The sequence below is a fragment of the Sordaria macrospora genome, chromosome 7 (assembly GCF_033870435.1).
Source record: "Sordaria macrospora chromosome 7, complete sequence".
NCBI lineage: Eukaryota > Fungi > Ascomycota > Sordariomycetes > Sordariales > Sordariaceae > Sordaria > Sordaria macrospora.
This window is the reverse complement of record NC_089377.1, coordinates 2,211,021-2,226,202: the sequence shown is the minus strand read 5'-3', so window position 1 is coordinate 2,226,202 and position 15,182 is coordinate 2,211,021. Positions and strand designations below refer to the sequence as shown.

Genomic DNA, 15,182 nt, shown 5'->3' with positions numbered 1-15,182 from the left:
CGTGATATCGACTTTTGAGTGCTTCGTGAGATGAGAATCGAAATTTAAGTGAGCCTGGAGGAAAACGCTTTTCCTTGCCCGATCTCCGTCGTCGAACTTTCCGAATCCCCAGTTATTCCAAATACCCTGACCTGCAGAAGTTCGTTGTTTGCGTCGGTTCCTCTTCTTGTCCACAAAGTGGTGCCTGGACCTTTTCGATGTTGTTGAGTTGACGAACTGACGTCCAAATGTTTGCGTATTGAAATTCTGATAGTGAAATCAATACGGTATTGATAATAAAAGTTACACAGCTGATGGAGCCTCGTGCCGTGTCGCGTGCACGGGCTAGACACTATGCAGTACAGTGCAGGTACCACATAGGTACGCACCTCCACTGTCGTCCTTTTTACCCAGCAGCTGGGTGTGGATCTGGACCTTTTCCCAAGTCCCAACTGCAACAGCCAAAAGTAGCCGCACCAGTGGCAGGGCGACGTCACACAGCGGGCAGGAACAGGACAACTGCAGTGACAGGTCCCATCGTTCAGGTGCCTGCCCCAGTGACTGCTCACTGCAGTGAGATGGAATCCAGTGACGGTGCATTGTGCCGACTAGACCGACCAGATGCGACGGAATTACCCCACTCGTCTTCTCCACACAAAAGACCCCCGGACAACGGACAGCGGGCCAGCCGGGCAGTTGGGGTGTGGTCCACTCCCGGCCGCGGCTGTCGATTTCCAGGGCGGTTTGTTGAGTCCTCGTTGGAGAGCGAGATTTCCACTGATGATTGATTCCCTTGAAACAACGATCCAGTACATCCGTACCTGCTTGCTTTCCACTTCAACCTGCAGGAAACAGCCGTCCCTACTTGCCCGGACGTCCCTACACCTACCTGACCTTGCCGTTGCTACCGTTGAAAGCCGATCATTCCGTGTTCTTCCACCACTAGCATCCCTTCTTTAATAGTAGTCCCGTCCCTCTCTTTGATTTGCTTCCATTGTTTACTTGTTTCCGGGCTTTGCGCCATCAAACATACAAGACTTGTTTGCCGACACAAACAAAAAGACAACCAACTCGAGATTTACATAAAACATCCCCGACTTCGGATTCCACCAGACTACCTTACTACGACATAGCCGTGTGCTACTACTCGACTTGGCGCTGAACGGAGACATCGACTATCGGCAGCAACCATTGCGGTGGATCAAGGCAAGACAAGACTATTAGTGAAACCAGACCGAGGTTCCGGTAGCGAACGCACGACACCCACGCGGTAGACGGACCGGACGGACGGACGGACGGCCTGGGACGGGGACAAAGCGAGGACTTCCAGGTCCACATACATAAACACCGACATGCCTTTGCGCGGGCCCCTTCGACGGCCTGCGCTTGCGCTTCCTCCTTCTGCGCTTCCCTCCTCCAACAATGTCATCACAAAAACACCCCTCCGGATATCACCATTACCGCGCTCGGTAGCGGTACGGCAGCGTAGAGGCCATGCGACACACTTGCCCGTACCAGACACACGGCCAAAAACGGCCATCTTCTTTCCAGGTTCGTAGTAGTCGCGTGCTACCCTGCCTTAACAGGCTCAAGTTAGGAGAGTAATATGCTAACAGCTACACGATGTACAGGCCAAGGCGTCCAAAGAGTCGGCATGCTCACCCCCTGGCTAGAAGCCTTTCCCTCGACAACTTCGGAAATCATCGACGAAATCGACTCGGTAGTGGGCTACAAGCTCTCGGACGTGATACAAAATGGGCCCGGCAAGGACCTCAACCTGTCGCCGAACGCACAGCCAGCCATCATGGCCACCTCGATAATGATCATTCGCATTCTCGAAAAGCACTTCAACTTTAGGGTCGAAGACAACGCCCACTTTACCCTCGGTCACTCGCTCGGCGAGTTCGCTGCGCTTGTCGCGGGCGGTTATATCCAGTTCCAGGACAGTCTGCGCATGGTGCAAAAGCGAGCGGAAGCCATGTCCAACGCCACGCGGCAGGCCGAGGAGATGTATGGCGGAGAGTACGGCATGGTGGCACTCGTCAGTAGCAAGGCCGAGCACCTGCCACCCCTGATTGCCGCGATCCACGAGTTCGTCGGCTACGACAGCGCCGGCTCGAAAGTCGAGAGCGCCGACGACTGGAGCCCCATCGATCAAGTGCTTATTGCCAACGTCAACAGCAAGACGCAGATCGTGCTCAGCGGAAGCATTTCGCGCATCAAGACTCTGGTGGAACATGTGCGCCAGTTCCTGGGACACGACCCACGCGCCGTCAGGCTCAAGAGCGACAGTCCGTTTCACAGCCCCATCATGAAGCCGGCCGTCGGGGTGCTGCAGCAAATGATGGCGGGAAATAGCATGGTTAAGGGCAGGGAGAACGAGGATATCGTCACGTTTCCCGGCAAGGTTACGTGCATTAGCAATGTGACGGCTAGGCCTTTTGAAAGTAGGGAGCAACTCAAGGACCTTTTGGCTCGGCAGTCGGTTGAGACTGTACAGTGGTGGGACAGCATCAAGTACCTGGATCAGTCCATGAAGGTCAGGAGATGGGTCGGTATCGGGCCGGGGTACGTGGGCCGGAACTTGGTGGGTAAGGAGGTCGGCATGCGCGGGAAGGATGTCGTTAAAGGCGGCGGCGTCTGGGCAATTACCGATCCGAAGGAGATTGAGGAGGTGCTGAGGGGGTTGGAAGAGACGGACTTTTACGAGGATGATGAGTGGCAGGATGCATGGGATAGGTGGGATTGAGCTCGTAGAAGTCGTGTGTGTGTGCGTGTCCAGGCATTTTCAGCGTTGGGCATTTACGGAGAAGGGCTATCATTTTGGAAAAAAAAAAAAACATGGGGAATTCATCATCACCCTTTTCTTCGAGCATCGGCGCAAGCTTTGGGTTGGATACGGGCAAGTTAAAGGAGTGTTTGGCCAGCGGGAGAGGGAGCACTGCGCCCGGCGTTGTGGATGGGTTTTGGAAGCTGTATATTGTATCTGTTGTCATAGCCATCGAGTCGTTAGGAAAAGTCAAAGGTCTTCACATCTACCGGTGCCTCGTTTGAGTTATGTCGTGAATCATAACCTATGTGAGGTTGAAAAGGGGCGTCACCAAGGCAACAAACTCACCCACTGTAGACGTCGGAAATAGGGGTCCCACAGGCCACTAAACAATGGTTACCCAAGCTACCCCAGACCCACTGGACTTGCTGCACCTCCATGGATCAGCTTCCCGCGTCACCACGCCGGTCCGCGTCTCTGTCATCGTTCAACCGAACAACATCCAAGCTGTCGCAAACCAAGCAGGGCACTCGACATCACTCAATCTGCCCTTCGATACCTCGAAACCGGAAGCACCAAATCACGTCCTTATCATACTACGAAAACACGAACAGATAACCCCAAACTACACCACCTCCACAAAGAATGGCGACCCTAATCCCCTCAATAGCCTGTCTAGGCGTAATAGGCCGTAACGTAAAGCTCCCCTTATCCCCCTTCTGTCTTTCCCTTCCCTTCATCATCCCTTTCCTCCAAGTCCCCTTCCTCTCGCCAAAGTTACCTAGCTAACATCTCCCATCTTCTCTACATACAGAACAACCCCCTCCACATCCAAATCTTCCCCTCCTACGACCCCTCCACCAACACCTACATTCCCGCGCGCACCTCGCTGCAGTTCCACCTCCTGCTCTCTTCGACGCTAGACGTCTTCGACCTGCGCGCGCGCCGCAACGCCGCCGCGGGCGTCGGGCTTTCCGGTGACTTTGGCTTGCTACATGCGGTCGACGACCGCTTGGCTGCGTACGGGTTCGAGACGAATACGGGAACCAAGTTTGTCGCGGTTGTAGATATGAGAGGGAGGAGGGTTGATGGACGAGCTGGCCACGGTGGTGGTGCGCATGGGGTGGGGGGGCTGCAGGGAGGAGGAATAGCAGGAGGAGGAGGAGGGGCGGCGGCGGCGGCGGCGGCGGCTAGTAGTGTTGGTTTGAGGGAGGGGGAGATGAAAGTTGTGAGTAACTTTTCCTTAGCATTCCTGGGTTGGGGGAACATGATCGAGCCGGGCCAAGATTTTGATGGGAAAGATAAGGGGGGAAGCGGAAGGGGAGACGAAACGGAAACGTGGACAGGCAAGATGGTATGGTATGGCGCTAACACAAAAGAAACAGGTCTTCAAAGCGATGCAGACGGCGTATATCAAGTTGCTGCAGAACCCGTTCTTCGATCCGGACGAGCATTCGCCGCTTACGGGGACAGGCGGCAAGAAGATTACGAGCAAGAAGTTTACGGAGGATATGAGGAGGATAGGGGAGAACTGGGGACCGGGTGCGACGGTTCTTTGATTGGGCTACTATTGCTGAGCAGTCCTGAGAAAGGAGCTCTTTGGTTGAGCATATGGGTCCATGGGTGAGAGCGGTAAGTTGGCGTTTCTGGAGTTTTGGAGGATTTATTTTTACAGGAAAGCGGGTTGTTTTTCGCCTTGGTGGTATGGGGAGATTGAGGACTCATGGGTGTGCTGCTCTAGGTGTGAGCATACGTACATCTACTGTTAAAAGAACTAATCAGGCGACCTCTACGAACAATATCAAAGTCACATACTTAATACAGCTATATCAGCAATCATATCTTGCATCCGAAGCTCTCCAACCCGATACCGATACCCAAACTACACGAAAGACAAATGACAACCATGACGCCTCCCGAACCGACCATCTCAATCCCACCCGTTACTCAACACAAACTCCTCATACGGCACTCCCAACTCCTCAAACTCGCCCTTCTCCGGCCTCGCCATCTTCGCCCACCCTCTCACCAGCTCTCTCCAATAACACGCCTCGGCCGCCGGACTAAAGTACCCACCACCCACAAACAGCTCCCTCTGTCTCCTGGCAATACCCTCCGCAACCTTGGGATGTTCCTCCAGCCAATGCACCGTATCCTCCAAATCGGACCAGTCAGGGCTCACAAACACAATATTGGCCTCATTAGGCTCATACCTCCTCGGCCACGCCCTTTCATGTCTAACATGCGGCGTCCACCCTCCCTCCTTCGCGTTACCCGGCTTTGCTCTAGTATCTTTCGTCTTGCCGTCCCTCCGTTTGCGCAACGACCGCGCCTTGTCCAAGTCCAGATCGCTCGAGAATAAGGGTCTGACAAGGTGCGTGGTATGCTGCATCCACTGGATCGGCGGCGTGATGGTGACCGACGCGCACATTTGCAGGAACTGGAACCTTCCCGAATAAGAAATCCCTTCGGTGTGAAGCACGTATTTGTATTTGCAGAAGTCTTCGATGGCTAGCGAGTTGGAAGCGTTTTTGGTATTTGTGTTGCCATTGCCATCACTGTTGGTACTTGATGATGATGACCATTCAAGACCCTGCACATCCGCCCACGGCTTATTTTTGGCTGTCGAAACAAGCTTGTATCGCAGTTGCGGGTTGTGAATCGAGTTAAACCACGTGGTGCCGCGCCAGACGGCCCGCGGGTCCTTGTGGCTGTGCCATCTGTTGCCCTGGAACTGGGTCTCTTCGAGCTGCGTGATGGCGGCGGCGGCGCGCGAGATGGATCCGATAAAGGGGAGGTCCCATGCCCAGAAGGAGAAGTGGGGGATCAAGAAAGTGCGGGCGTCAGGGTCTGAGGGCGCATGGACCGGGTCGGCGTTGCGCGTGTATTGCAGGGCGGTGCCGAAGGGGGTGTCGAGGATGTTGATGGTTAGGATTGTGTCGAACTCTGATGAGATCGAAGATCGGTCTGAGGGAGGTAAAGTGAGAAGCGCCCGGTGGAGTTGGTGGAGGGCTGCTGTTCTTGACTACATTTTGTTTTGTTTTCATCCCTGATTAGCCACTGCCGACTGATCGCGCTGGAAGAAGAAGGAAAAAAAACATACATTAACCATCTCCCGACTCAAATCCCTCTTTCTTTGCGCATGCAACACATAAATCCTGCCCTTCTTAATCCTAACCTGCATCGGCCCCAAATCGCTGCTCCTCTTCACCTTGAACGGTCCCTTGGCTACCGTATCGTCAATCTCCTTCATCAACCCCGGAAAGGTAGCCCGACATGTCTCGCTGTCCAGAGACAAGTTGCTGAGGATCTCGTCGGTTAGTTTCGGCATGCTGCCCCCTCGAGGGGAAGATTTGGCGCGCGAAGAGGCTACGGTTTCGTAGTCTATTTCTTTTTCTTGGTCTAGTGAAGGGTTGAAGGTCCCGCCTTCTTGTGCCGTTTTTGACGAAGAGAAGAAAGAGGCAGGGGATACGGAAGACGAGCCGTGCCAGAAGAAAAAGTGCAAAAGTGACCAAATCGTCAGACCTGACACCAAGACGATGGAAGCGAGTTTAACCAGCCGTCGACGCTGGCGGTATTTCTTGAGGTTGGTGATGTTCATGTCTCGCCGCATGTCTCGGAGGTTGTCTTTGAGATTTAGGTTTAAGGATTTCATGGGTATTGAGAAGCGAGAGTGGTGGTTATGGTGGCTGTATGCATGGCTTTCGTTTTGACTGGTGTTTGGTTTGGGACTTTGTTGGCTTTGGTCTTGACTTGGGCTTTGGTTATGGCTTTGGTTGTGGCTTTGGCTTTGGCTTTGGCTTAAAGGGCTGTGGTTGTAAGCTTCTTGGGGGGAGTAAGAGTAAGAGGAGTAAGAGGAGGGAGTATATTGGTTGGCTATTCTGCTTTTCGTGTTGCTGCTGTTGCTGTTGCCGTTGCTGTTGCTGCTGGTCCTCGATATAGGAGGAGGAGGGTGGGCACGGCGTGAGGTAGACATTGATCCAGTTAGTTCGTGAACCTAAGGTGAGGTACCCGACCGGTGGTTTTCGTTATGGGGGCATGTGAACAAAAGAAAGTGAGACGGAACTAAAGTAGAACAGTTTGACGAGGGCTTTTGAGAGTATATAAATCATCTGATGGTCTTCGATCTGGGGAAACCTCATGTGTGTCCCTTCAACTTCCACATCGGATCGGGCTGTTAACATATTGAGGGGTGGCAGTGTCCATGCTGTCTTTCGTATGCTGCCGTGTGGATAAAATTCCCGGAGGATAAATGCCCGGGTTACTCTTCGGGGGAATGTTCCGGGGTTGTATGTACGTGTATGTAAGTGCCGAGAAATACTGAAGAGGGTTTTTGACGACTTGGCTTTCTCGGTTGGTACGTGAATACATCGGTTTAATCTATTTCATGTCAACTCGGAAGAGGAGGAGATATAAACAATGTTGAAGCGGGCATGCTTGAGTGGTTCACGGCTTGTCGAATTCGCAAATGTATAGCTAACTAACTATCTTTGCTGCTCTATAATGTTACTAACGTCTAAGTGTCTTCCCACTATTATATGCGTCCTCGCTATGTAAGTGTGGTCCGGGGACAGTCACATCGCAGCGGGGTTATCGCGAGCGCCAACGTTTCATGGCATAGCTTGGGTCTTGGATGGGGGCAAGGTACCGTAAGCCTTTGCGGAACACATTGGTCGCTTTAAAACAGTGGGTATATATGCAAAACTAAACTGCTAATGCTAAAACGTGCGCATTCCAAGAGTGATACACCACCGTATATATCAACTCCTTTAGAACGTATCCAAACCGTATTATCAATAATCCTGTCTTCCACATTACCTGCTTCCGCCCATTAACCATCTCTCCTAATATTATGATATCTTTCGCCTTTAAACCGATGACCACGTCACTCCAGGTGATGAGCTCTCGATCGAAGTAAGTACTCAAGAAGTCGTCGATTCGTTATCTGATCATAAAATGACACGGATTAGATACATAAACTAGAAGAGGATCCAAACGGCTTTTCGGGACAACAAGAATCGATTTGCTGTGATATAGGTCAAGGTAGCCAAGGAATCGCATTCAGTTCATAACACATAAGGCTCAAGCCCTTCTCGCCTTCACATAAACGGACAAATAATAGCCAGCCAGCACGACCAGCCACCTCTTCAACGCACCTTTAGCACCACCCCCCTGGGTCCCCAGTCCCAAAAAGAACCACATCCAATACCCAACGCCCTTGACGACGGTGCCCTGGCGGTCAAAGTTGGGCTTCTTGTCGGTCAGTCGCTGCAGGAAGCGCAGCTCGCTCCAGTCGTACGGCATGTAGCGCACGCGGAGGAAGCGGTCCATCCACGTGGGCGTCTCGGACACGGTGCGGAAGTGCGTGAAGGTGTCGAAGCTGGCCTTGCCGCGGTAGGCGCCCCAGCCGGAGTCGCCGACGCCGCCGAAGGGAACCGTGTGCACCGCGCCGTGGAAGTAGGCGTCGTTGATGCAGGCGCCGCCCGAGGTCATTTCGTCGAGGACTGTGGACAATTGTTAGGATTGATCATTCAAGAAGATAAAAGAAGAGAAAGGGGAAAATAAACATACTCCTTCCGGTCTCAGACTTGTCTCCAAACGCCATCAGCGCCAACGGCGTCCTGTGCACCTCATTGGCAATGTTGAGCGCCTCGTCGAGGGTGTTCACGGGGTAAATGCTGAAGATGGGACCGAAGCTCTCCTCCTGCATCATGGGGTCATCGAGGCTATCCACCAACACGGCGGTGGGCTCAATAAACAGCTCGCTCTCGTCCATCTGGCCGCCCATGACGATCTTGCCCTTGGTCTCGTCCAGCATCTTCTTGATCCTGGTGAAGTGCCTGGCGTTGACGATGCGCGCCAGATCCACGCTGGCCTTGGCTCCGTTGGGGAACATCTCCTTGTACGCGACCTTGAGGAAGTCGATGAAGGTATCGACCACGTCCTTGTCGACGAGCACGTAGTTGTGGCTCATGCACACCTGTCCGGCGTTCAAGGTCTTGCCCCACATCAGACGGCGAGCCGCAAGCGCCAGGTTGGCCTTCTTGGTCACGAAGGCCGGGTTCTTGCCGCCCAGCTCGAGGCAGACGGGGGTGAGAGTCTCGGCGGCCTTGCGGGCGATGATGGAGCCGACCTGGGCGGATCCCGTGAAGAAGATCTTGTCCCACTTCTCCTCCATCAGCGCGTTGGTCTCGGGGATGCCGCCGTTGACGACGGCAAACGCGTTGCGGTCCAGCCGGGTCTCGATGATTTCCTTCATGACCATGGCGCACGCGGGGGTGAGTTCCGAGGGCTTGATGACGGCCGTGCAGCCGGCGCCGATGGCACCTACGAGCGGCGCCAGGACCAGCTGGACGGGGAAGTTGTAAGGGCCGATGATGAGAACGGTTCCCAGGGGCTCCTTCTTGACGCGGAAGTTCATCATGCTGTAGGTGGCGGGCACGTCGGGGTACTTGAGCTTCTGGGTCTTGGCGAAGGTCTCGAGGTTGTTGATCATGAACATGCAGTCGTTCTTGACCCAGTCGATCTCGGTGAAGACGGCCTCATAGCCGCCCTTGCGGAGGTCCTGGTCGAGCGCGGCCACGAAGGAGGGCTTGAAGTCCTCGAGGGCCCAGTAGAGCTTGCGCAGCTGGACGATACGCCATTGCAGGTCCTTGGTCTGGTGGGAGCGGAAGGTGGCGCGGGCGTTGCTGGAGACGGCGGGGATGACGTCGAGAGGGGTGGCCTCGAAGGGGGCGATTGCTGCCTTGGAGGCGGCCATCTTTACTGCTGCGTCCATTGTGTGATGTTGGTGACTGGTGTTGATGCTTGGTTGAGAAAAAGGATTTGAAGATGATGAGTTGGGATGATTATATCCAGGAACTACGAACGACGTCGATCAACAAGGATGGGCCGGCTAGAGATGAGACGAAATAGACGACGGAACCAGCGGATGCAACGGTTGTTGTAACGGATACAAAGACCTGATGATCCTTATTAAACAAAAAGATGAATGAAAAGAAGGTGAGAAGCCTCGACTTTGGATGGGGTCGTTGACAAACTAACTAAGAACCAAGAACGAGCGACGAAGTGAGGGGAGCTTGAAGGTTTCTAGCTTCAAAGCGGTTGCCAAGAACGAATATCCTCAATTATCACTGGATAGTGAAACGGGAAAGTGTCCGCGATGAGACTGGGCCGAGGCTCAGAATGTGGAGATGTGACTTTTAAACATGACAGGCCCCTCCCGTCCCGGCCGTCCGACAAGGGAGATGGATATTGCCGACCACAAATGCTCCATCTGGCATTCTGGATTAGCGATGCGGAAACGTGCCGGTTTTTGAGACTATCGGATTTTGGAGTGGACAAAGAAATTGCGGTTTTGAATATGGATACCCAAAACCCCATTTCCGCGTCGTCATGATTGTCGGTGTGGTATACCATACCTGACAGGCGTATATAAACTCTGTATAAGGGGTCATGCCAATCTTATTCCATGTCACAAGTACTCTTAGGCGCTTCGTATTGAGATTGAAGACGAAGATGCAAACTCGGTTTCTGATAGCGATTGACGGGTGCGGACCGATTCCGACCAACGACGTTGACGTGGTCGGGTGGACATGTGAAACTGCCGTTATGACTTAAGGGTCTGATAGTGAAGTACCCTCAAATTAATGTTTGGCATTGAGAGCATGGTGCACATAAAAGGGTATTTACGTACCACGCTAACAGAATTGGCAACGCCACCTAAGAGCTACCCCGCAAAGCTACCCGCCTCCTGTTCATGTCAGGGGCATGTGGCTCTTTTGTTCATCTGGTCCCCTGAGCCCCTATACGGTTCGTAAGATGGGATGAAAGTAATCAGCTTGATATCATGAACATTGACCACTGGGCAAAGACCTCGTATTCTCTGGCCTCAACGTATACATCATCATCTAGCATAATCAGTCGGGCATGTTCTAGGTAGACTGCCGTGAAGGACTAACTCATCATCATCGTCATCAATCATCTCTCATATCAGCGTCTTTCGCTCTCAACCCTCAACCTATGTACCATAACTATATACAAACAAACAAAACTCTCACGGCGAACTCAAAATATGTACATACATTAGCAGGAAGCCTTGCAAGTCGCTCAGCCAACGCCTCCCTTCCTTTCATAAGAGACGCTATCAAGTCCCCTGCCTCCGGTAATAAACCATATAAGCCGACGTGTTCCCGTTCGCATACATCACCTCCGTCAGGTCCGGTATATTGCCACCATTGCTCCCATTCCCATTTATGCCCCCTGAACCACTGACACTCCCGATCTTCACCCTCTCCACCACATCATCATTACACTTGAACCAATCCGTCGGGTCCTTGGACTGCTCATCCTGCACGTACGTATAGTAATGTCCGCCGTTAATGCCCTGACCCACGTGCACCGTGACGGCGTAGCAATCGTACTTCATGCGGCCGGCGTAGTGCGGATCGTCCGTGGTCGCCATATCCGGGTCAGGCTCGGCACAGTATCTAGTCAGATCGAGGTCGCGGATCGGGAAGCGCACTTTGGTGTGGATCTTATTCGAGCCACCGCTGCCGGAGAGCATGGAGGTGAATGATCGTGACTGACCGAAGGACGAGTTGAAGCGGTTGAGGCAGAAGGCGAGACGGTCCGGTAGTCGAGCGAACTTGGCCCGTCTTGTTCTGCCGGGTTTGTTGCATGTTTCACACTTGAGATCTGCAAAGTGCTCGGTTGCTTGGTGGCTGGCAAGAAGACGGTCTAGGTCTGTGGCGCCGTAGCCGTTGCCTTCGCCTCCTGTCTCGGCGGCAATGTTGAGGATCCAGACGTCGCAGGGCTGGAACATGCGGATTTCTTGCCGGCACTCGGCGTTTTGGCAGCGGGAGATGAACACTTCCAGGCCACGGAAATACTTGTCGATGATAGATGCACTGGCTGTTGAGTAGTCGCGCCAGTAATCAATGGCGTTCTGGATCACTGTCCCGTTCTTGGGCGTATAAGGCTTTTCTTCTTTGGGCGGCTTGCGGTCTCGGTGAATGTTGGTCTCGTCATGGATGTTGTCAATGATAAAGGAGTAGAACTCCTGGGCGTCTTGCTGCGCAGGCCCACCAAAGATTTCGCTTTCTGGCTTCTTCCTGCCATCCGCGTTCTTGGAGTGAATGAAGTGGATATATGCCTACGAGATGTTAGTTTTTGAATTACGATTGACGGCCACTGAATCCTTAGGTCCTCACTTACCATGAGATGCTTCGCTTCCAACGACCTCAGCGTCCCCTCGTCAAGCCAGTGGAATAGACCAGCGAGGTACTTGGTGAGTAACTGTGGATTTTCGTTCTTCTCATCGGCTTTCAGTGGAACTTTGTACACATCCTTCCAAACACCCGTGTACAACTCGCGAGAAAATCCAGGCGTGGCAAACATAGCTTGCAGGGAGCTGTTGGCGAAGCAGAACACACCGGGATTGACAAGACCAGTCCTAAACTTCCGAACCTTTTCGATTCCTGACTTGAGTGATGACCTTTTCGATGTTGCCGTGGTGCTGGTATCGGTTTCTGCTAGACCGCTATAACTCCTACGTGGGACAGTTGGGGCCGGGCGAGTTGGAGGAGATGGGAGCGAGGAGTAAAGATTCTGTTCGTGGACAATGTGTCGAGGCAACGGGCTCGCTGGCCGAGCGGGAGAAGTGTGGATGGGTGAAGTCATGGACTCTTGTATCGTTGAAACTGAAGGGTACCTCCGCAGAAAATCTTCCGTTGTCCTTACCGGAGTAACGATGTCAACGTTTTCTTCCCATTTTTGAACCTCTGCGAGATCTTGAATCGGCCGCGTTACGTTTCTGCGTAGTCGATTGGTGAGGTTGTGGGCTAAGGGCGGCCTTTGTTGTGTCCTCGCAGTGGCACTTGTGGCGGATGTCTGCAACGCTCCGGTCCCAACCAGGTCAGTCCATGCCTCCAGTCCACCTCTAAGCAACTTCAGCCTTTGTTGTGAACTTGATCCACCTGCATAGTCATACGCTGTAAGTGCGTTGTAAAAAGTCAGGACCGCTCGCTCCTCTGGTGTCCGCGGACTTGATACGAGCCGTTTGGATTGCTGATCATAGAAAACAATCATATCGAAATCATGCCGTCTTTCAAAATGCTGCTGTTCTGCTTGCGGTGCTAACACCATGCTCTCTGCTACTTGGCTAGCAGAAATATCTGGTCTCAGCAGCACTTCATTTTCAACACATATTGTTGCTTGAGACATGATATGCCCGTCATCGTACTCGTCGCGACTTCTGATATCAATCACGAGAATGGACACTTCCCTAGCACCAAGTCTCATATAACGCTCAAGCTCCTCCGCCGAAATAGTATCACCATCGGGTATAGTAGGTTTTGATCTCGTCTTCGGACTTGTGACGGGTGGTCCAGAAACAAGGTTTTCATCGGACGTACGGGGTCTGCCGTTCCTATTCATGCCAGAGACCGATGCCGTGGAGCCCTTCCTGGAAAACATGGCACGAGGAGCACTCGATGGAAGCTCGGCTGCCTCATTGGATACTGTACCACGTGGCGGGTTGTAGATAGCAGCTGGCACTCGAGGTAAATCTGCTAAGGCAGCCGAAGGAGGAACACTCGGTAATTGTGGCCTCGGTGGGTCACGCGGTGCCGGTGGATTTATTGGCATCATGGGTTGTGGAATAGGCTGTGTTCGAATTCGCGGATCCTGTACTGCTGTTGTGTTGGTCGGACTCGGGGTGCTGGCGGTGTTTGCTCGAAGTTTTGCAAAGCGTAGAGCGAGGTCCTGGGCAGCATTATTGGTGGGTGGCGGCGCTGGACCTCCAAACTGTTGAAGCGTATGCCCGTGGAGAGCCTGAGGTTTGGGGTGTACGGCCGGCTTGGACCTCCCAGGCGAGGCCCATCCTGACTGAACTGGCAAGGCATTCGTACGTTGTTGAGGCGAGCTGTAGACTGAACTGTTGGGACTTGTGGTATTTGACGAGAAATTCGAGTGTGATCTCGTATGACCGTTTCCAACACTGGGCATTTTCTGCTGATTTGGGCTGCCTAATAGCGGCTGGGCACCCGTTCTGGCGTTATCCTGTTTGATCTGTGCTTTGATCTTGTCAAAGTCCTGAATCAGACACTTGATCTGGCGGAGGAGATGTTGGTGTCGCATGTATACGTTCGGTCGGGTTCGTTCCAGCACCGGCCAGTCCCTATTCTTCGGTATGATATCGAGAGCTATGATGTTGGCCTTTATGTAGGACTTGAAAGCCATGTCAATCCTGCCAAAGGACTGGAAGGCTTTGGCCTGCTGGAGGGCTTCCTCGGCAAGCTTGAGAGCGCTTTCAATCGGGGTCGCGGGGTCTATGCTGACTGTAACAGCCTTGATGTCGTCGATGTGTGGCATTGGTGGCCGTTTGCTTCCTCCGGCGCCTGCCCCATTTCCTCCCCCTCCGTTGACTATCCTGCCTTGTCCACCATCATTTGTGCCGTCCAAGCCTCCTATTACGTGGCCATTCTGTCCGTTGACGGGATGCGAAGATGTTGCATGATCAAGCATGGTCGCAGATCCAGCCATATTCCGTCACAAATATGAATGGTGTCCGTGGGCACACCCGGGAGCGCAAAGCGCAAAGTGTTGATGTCTAGTTACTATGGCGCGCCGCAGATGCTGAGGTATGCTGCGCGCGCAAAGGGTGGCGCTTCGGCAATATATAAAGACGATCGAGCGCGTTCGCGGGTATTATGAAGAGTATGCTGCTGATATATAGTCAAGGGTCTGATTATGCGTTGTCGTTGACTTCTTGGTCGCCTTGGAACGGGAAGCAATGGGTGGTTCGTGGAGAGGAGGGACAGGATGACGATGGATCGAAGACGGGACCATGAGTGGCAGCCTGTTGATTCCTTGTCCTTAGCTCACGAGTCGTAACTGGACGTCAGCGCAGCGAACGGGTGACCGGTTCTCTCGTGTCTTTTTCGGCTTCTCGGATGAACTGAAGCTTCCTTGGGTAGATCATTCCACAGTTAATATCGAGGAGGCGGAAGGTGTTTGGCCAAGGAAAGGGTTACGGTCAGTCTCGGGGGGTTTCTTGGTGGGGGTTATTGACTTGTTGTCTTTGGGAACTTCCTGGGCTGGATCCCCTCTGGCGCCCCAACGTGCCCGTTGATGGGGACACAGCCAACAGGGGCAAAGAGCATGCGTCATGGGACGGGATGGATTGCATCCTGGCGTCCGTCTAGATATCCCTTCAGCTGCGGTCTGTTAAGCTTATAGGGAGTTCCGTTAGACTCAAGCAGCTGTATTGACGCTTTAACTAGCCCAGCACTATTTGATTGTTGCCGCTATCCAACACACAGCTAGCAATTGCATCACCGGCGATGAACCTCTGGAGCTCACCTGAACACAGCGTCCAGGCCAGGGCAACCCAAGTCGCTTCGTGGAAACAAGACCCCGCAGCTCCGCTTCT

At 53.2% G+C, this 15,182-nt stretch overlaps 5 protein-coding genes across 5 annotated transcripts; 2 read left to right on the top strand and 3 right to left on the bottom strand.

The window, feature by feature from the left end:
• The first annotated feature begins 784 nt into the window (after positions 1-784).
• Positions 785-3,021, top strand: SMAC4_06184 (uncharacterized protein). Its single transcript, XM_003344850.2, has 2 exons — positions 785-1,530; positions 1,611-3,021. Exons 1-2 carry the CDS (start codon positions 1,332-1,334, stop codon positions 2,726-2,728), a joined length of 1,317 nt encoding a protein of 438 aa, XP_003344898.1. The 5' UTR covers positions 785-1,331; the 3' UTR covers positions 2,729-3,021.
• Positions 3,022-3,161: 140 nt separating this feature from the next.
• SMAC4_06185 (uncharacterized protein) lies at positions 3,162-4,308 on the top strand (the record flags this gene model as incomplete). The annotated part of the gene is made up of 3 exons (XM_003344851.2): positions 3,162-3,445; positions 3,564-3,977; positions 4,135-4,308. Exons 1-3 carry the CDS (start codon positions 3,395-3,397, stop codon positions 4,306-4,308), a joined length of 639 nt encoding a protein of 212 aa, XP_003344899.1. The 5' UTR covers positions 3,162-3,394.
• Positions 4,309-4,679: 371 nt separating this feature from the next.
• On the bottom strand, positions 4,680-6,362 carry SMAC4_06186 (uncharacterized protein; the record flags this gene model as incomplete). Its single annotated transcript, XM_003344852.1, has 2 exons — positions 4,680-5,774; positions 5,853-6,362. 2 exons carry the CDS (start codon positions 6,360-6,362, stop codon positions 4,680-4,682), a joined length of 1,605 nt encoding a protein of 534 aa, XP_003344900.1.
• Positions 6,363-7,386: 1,024 nt separating this feature from the next.
• On the bottom strand, positions 7,387-10,155 carry SMAC4_06187 (uncharacterized protein). Its single transcript, XM_003344853.2, has 2 exons — positions 8,321-10,155; positions 7,387-8,253 (listed from the first exon to the last, which is right to left on the bottom strand). Exons 1-2 carry the CDS (start codon positions 9,525-9,527, stop codon positions 7,832-7,834), a joined length of 1,629 nt encoding a protein of 542 aa, XP_003344901.1. The 5' UTR covers positions 9,528-10,155; the 3' UTR covers positions 7,387-7,831.
• Positions 10,156-10,525: 370 nt separating this feature from the next.
• On the bottom strand, positions 10,526-15,178 carry SMAC4_06188 (uncharacterized protein). The gene is made up of 2 exons (XM_003344854.2): positions 11,966-15,178; positions 10,526-11,903 (listed from the first exon to the last, which is right to left on the bottom strand). The coding sequence occupies exons 1-2, from the start codon at positions 14,291-14,293 to the stop codon at positions 10,896-10,898; spliced, it is 3,336 nt and encodes a 1,111-aa protein (XP_003344902.2). The 5' UTR covers positions 14,294-15,178; the 3' UTR covers positions 10,526-10,895.
• Positions 15,179-15,182: the final 4 nt, after the last annotated feature.

Coding starts and splice junctions, on each gene's coding strand:
- SMAC4_06184 (XM_003344850.2), top strand. CDS start 1,332: ATGCCTTTGCGCGGGCCCCTTCGACGGCCTGCGCTTGCGCTTCCTCCT. Junction 1,531..1,610: donor AACGGCCATCTTCTTTCCAG/GTTCGTAGTAGT, acceptor CACGATGTACAG/GCCAAGGCGTCCAAAGAGTC.
- SMAC4_06187 (XM_003344853.2), bottom strand. CDS start 9,527: ATGGACGCAGCAGTAAAGATGGCCGCCTCCAAGGCAGCAATCGCCCCC. Junction 8,254..8,320: donor CAAGTCTGAGACCGGAAGGA/GTATGTTTATTT, acceptor AATTGTCCACAG/TCCTCGACGAAATGACCTCG.
- SMAC4_06188 (XM_003344854.2), bottom strand. CDS start 14,293: ATGGCTGGATCTGCGACCATGCTTGATCATGCAACATCTTCGCATCCC. Junction 11,904..11,965: donor TGGAAGCGAAGCATCTCATG/GTAAGTGAGGAC, acceptor AACATCTCGTAG/GCATATATCCACTTCATTCA.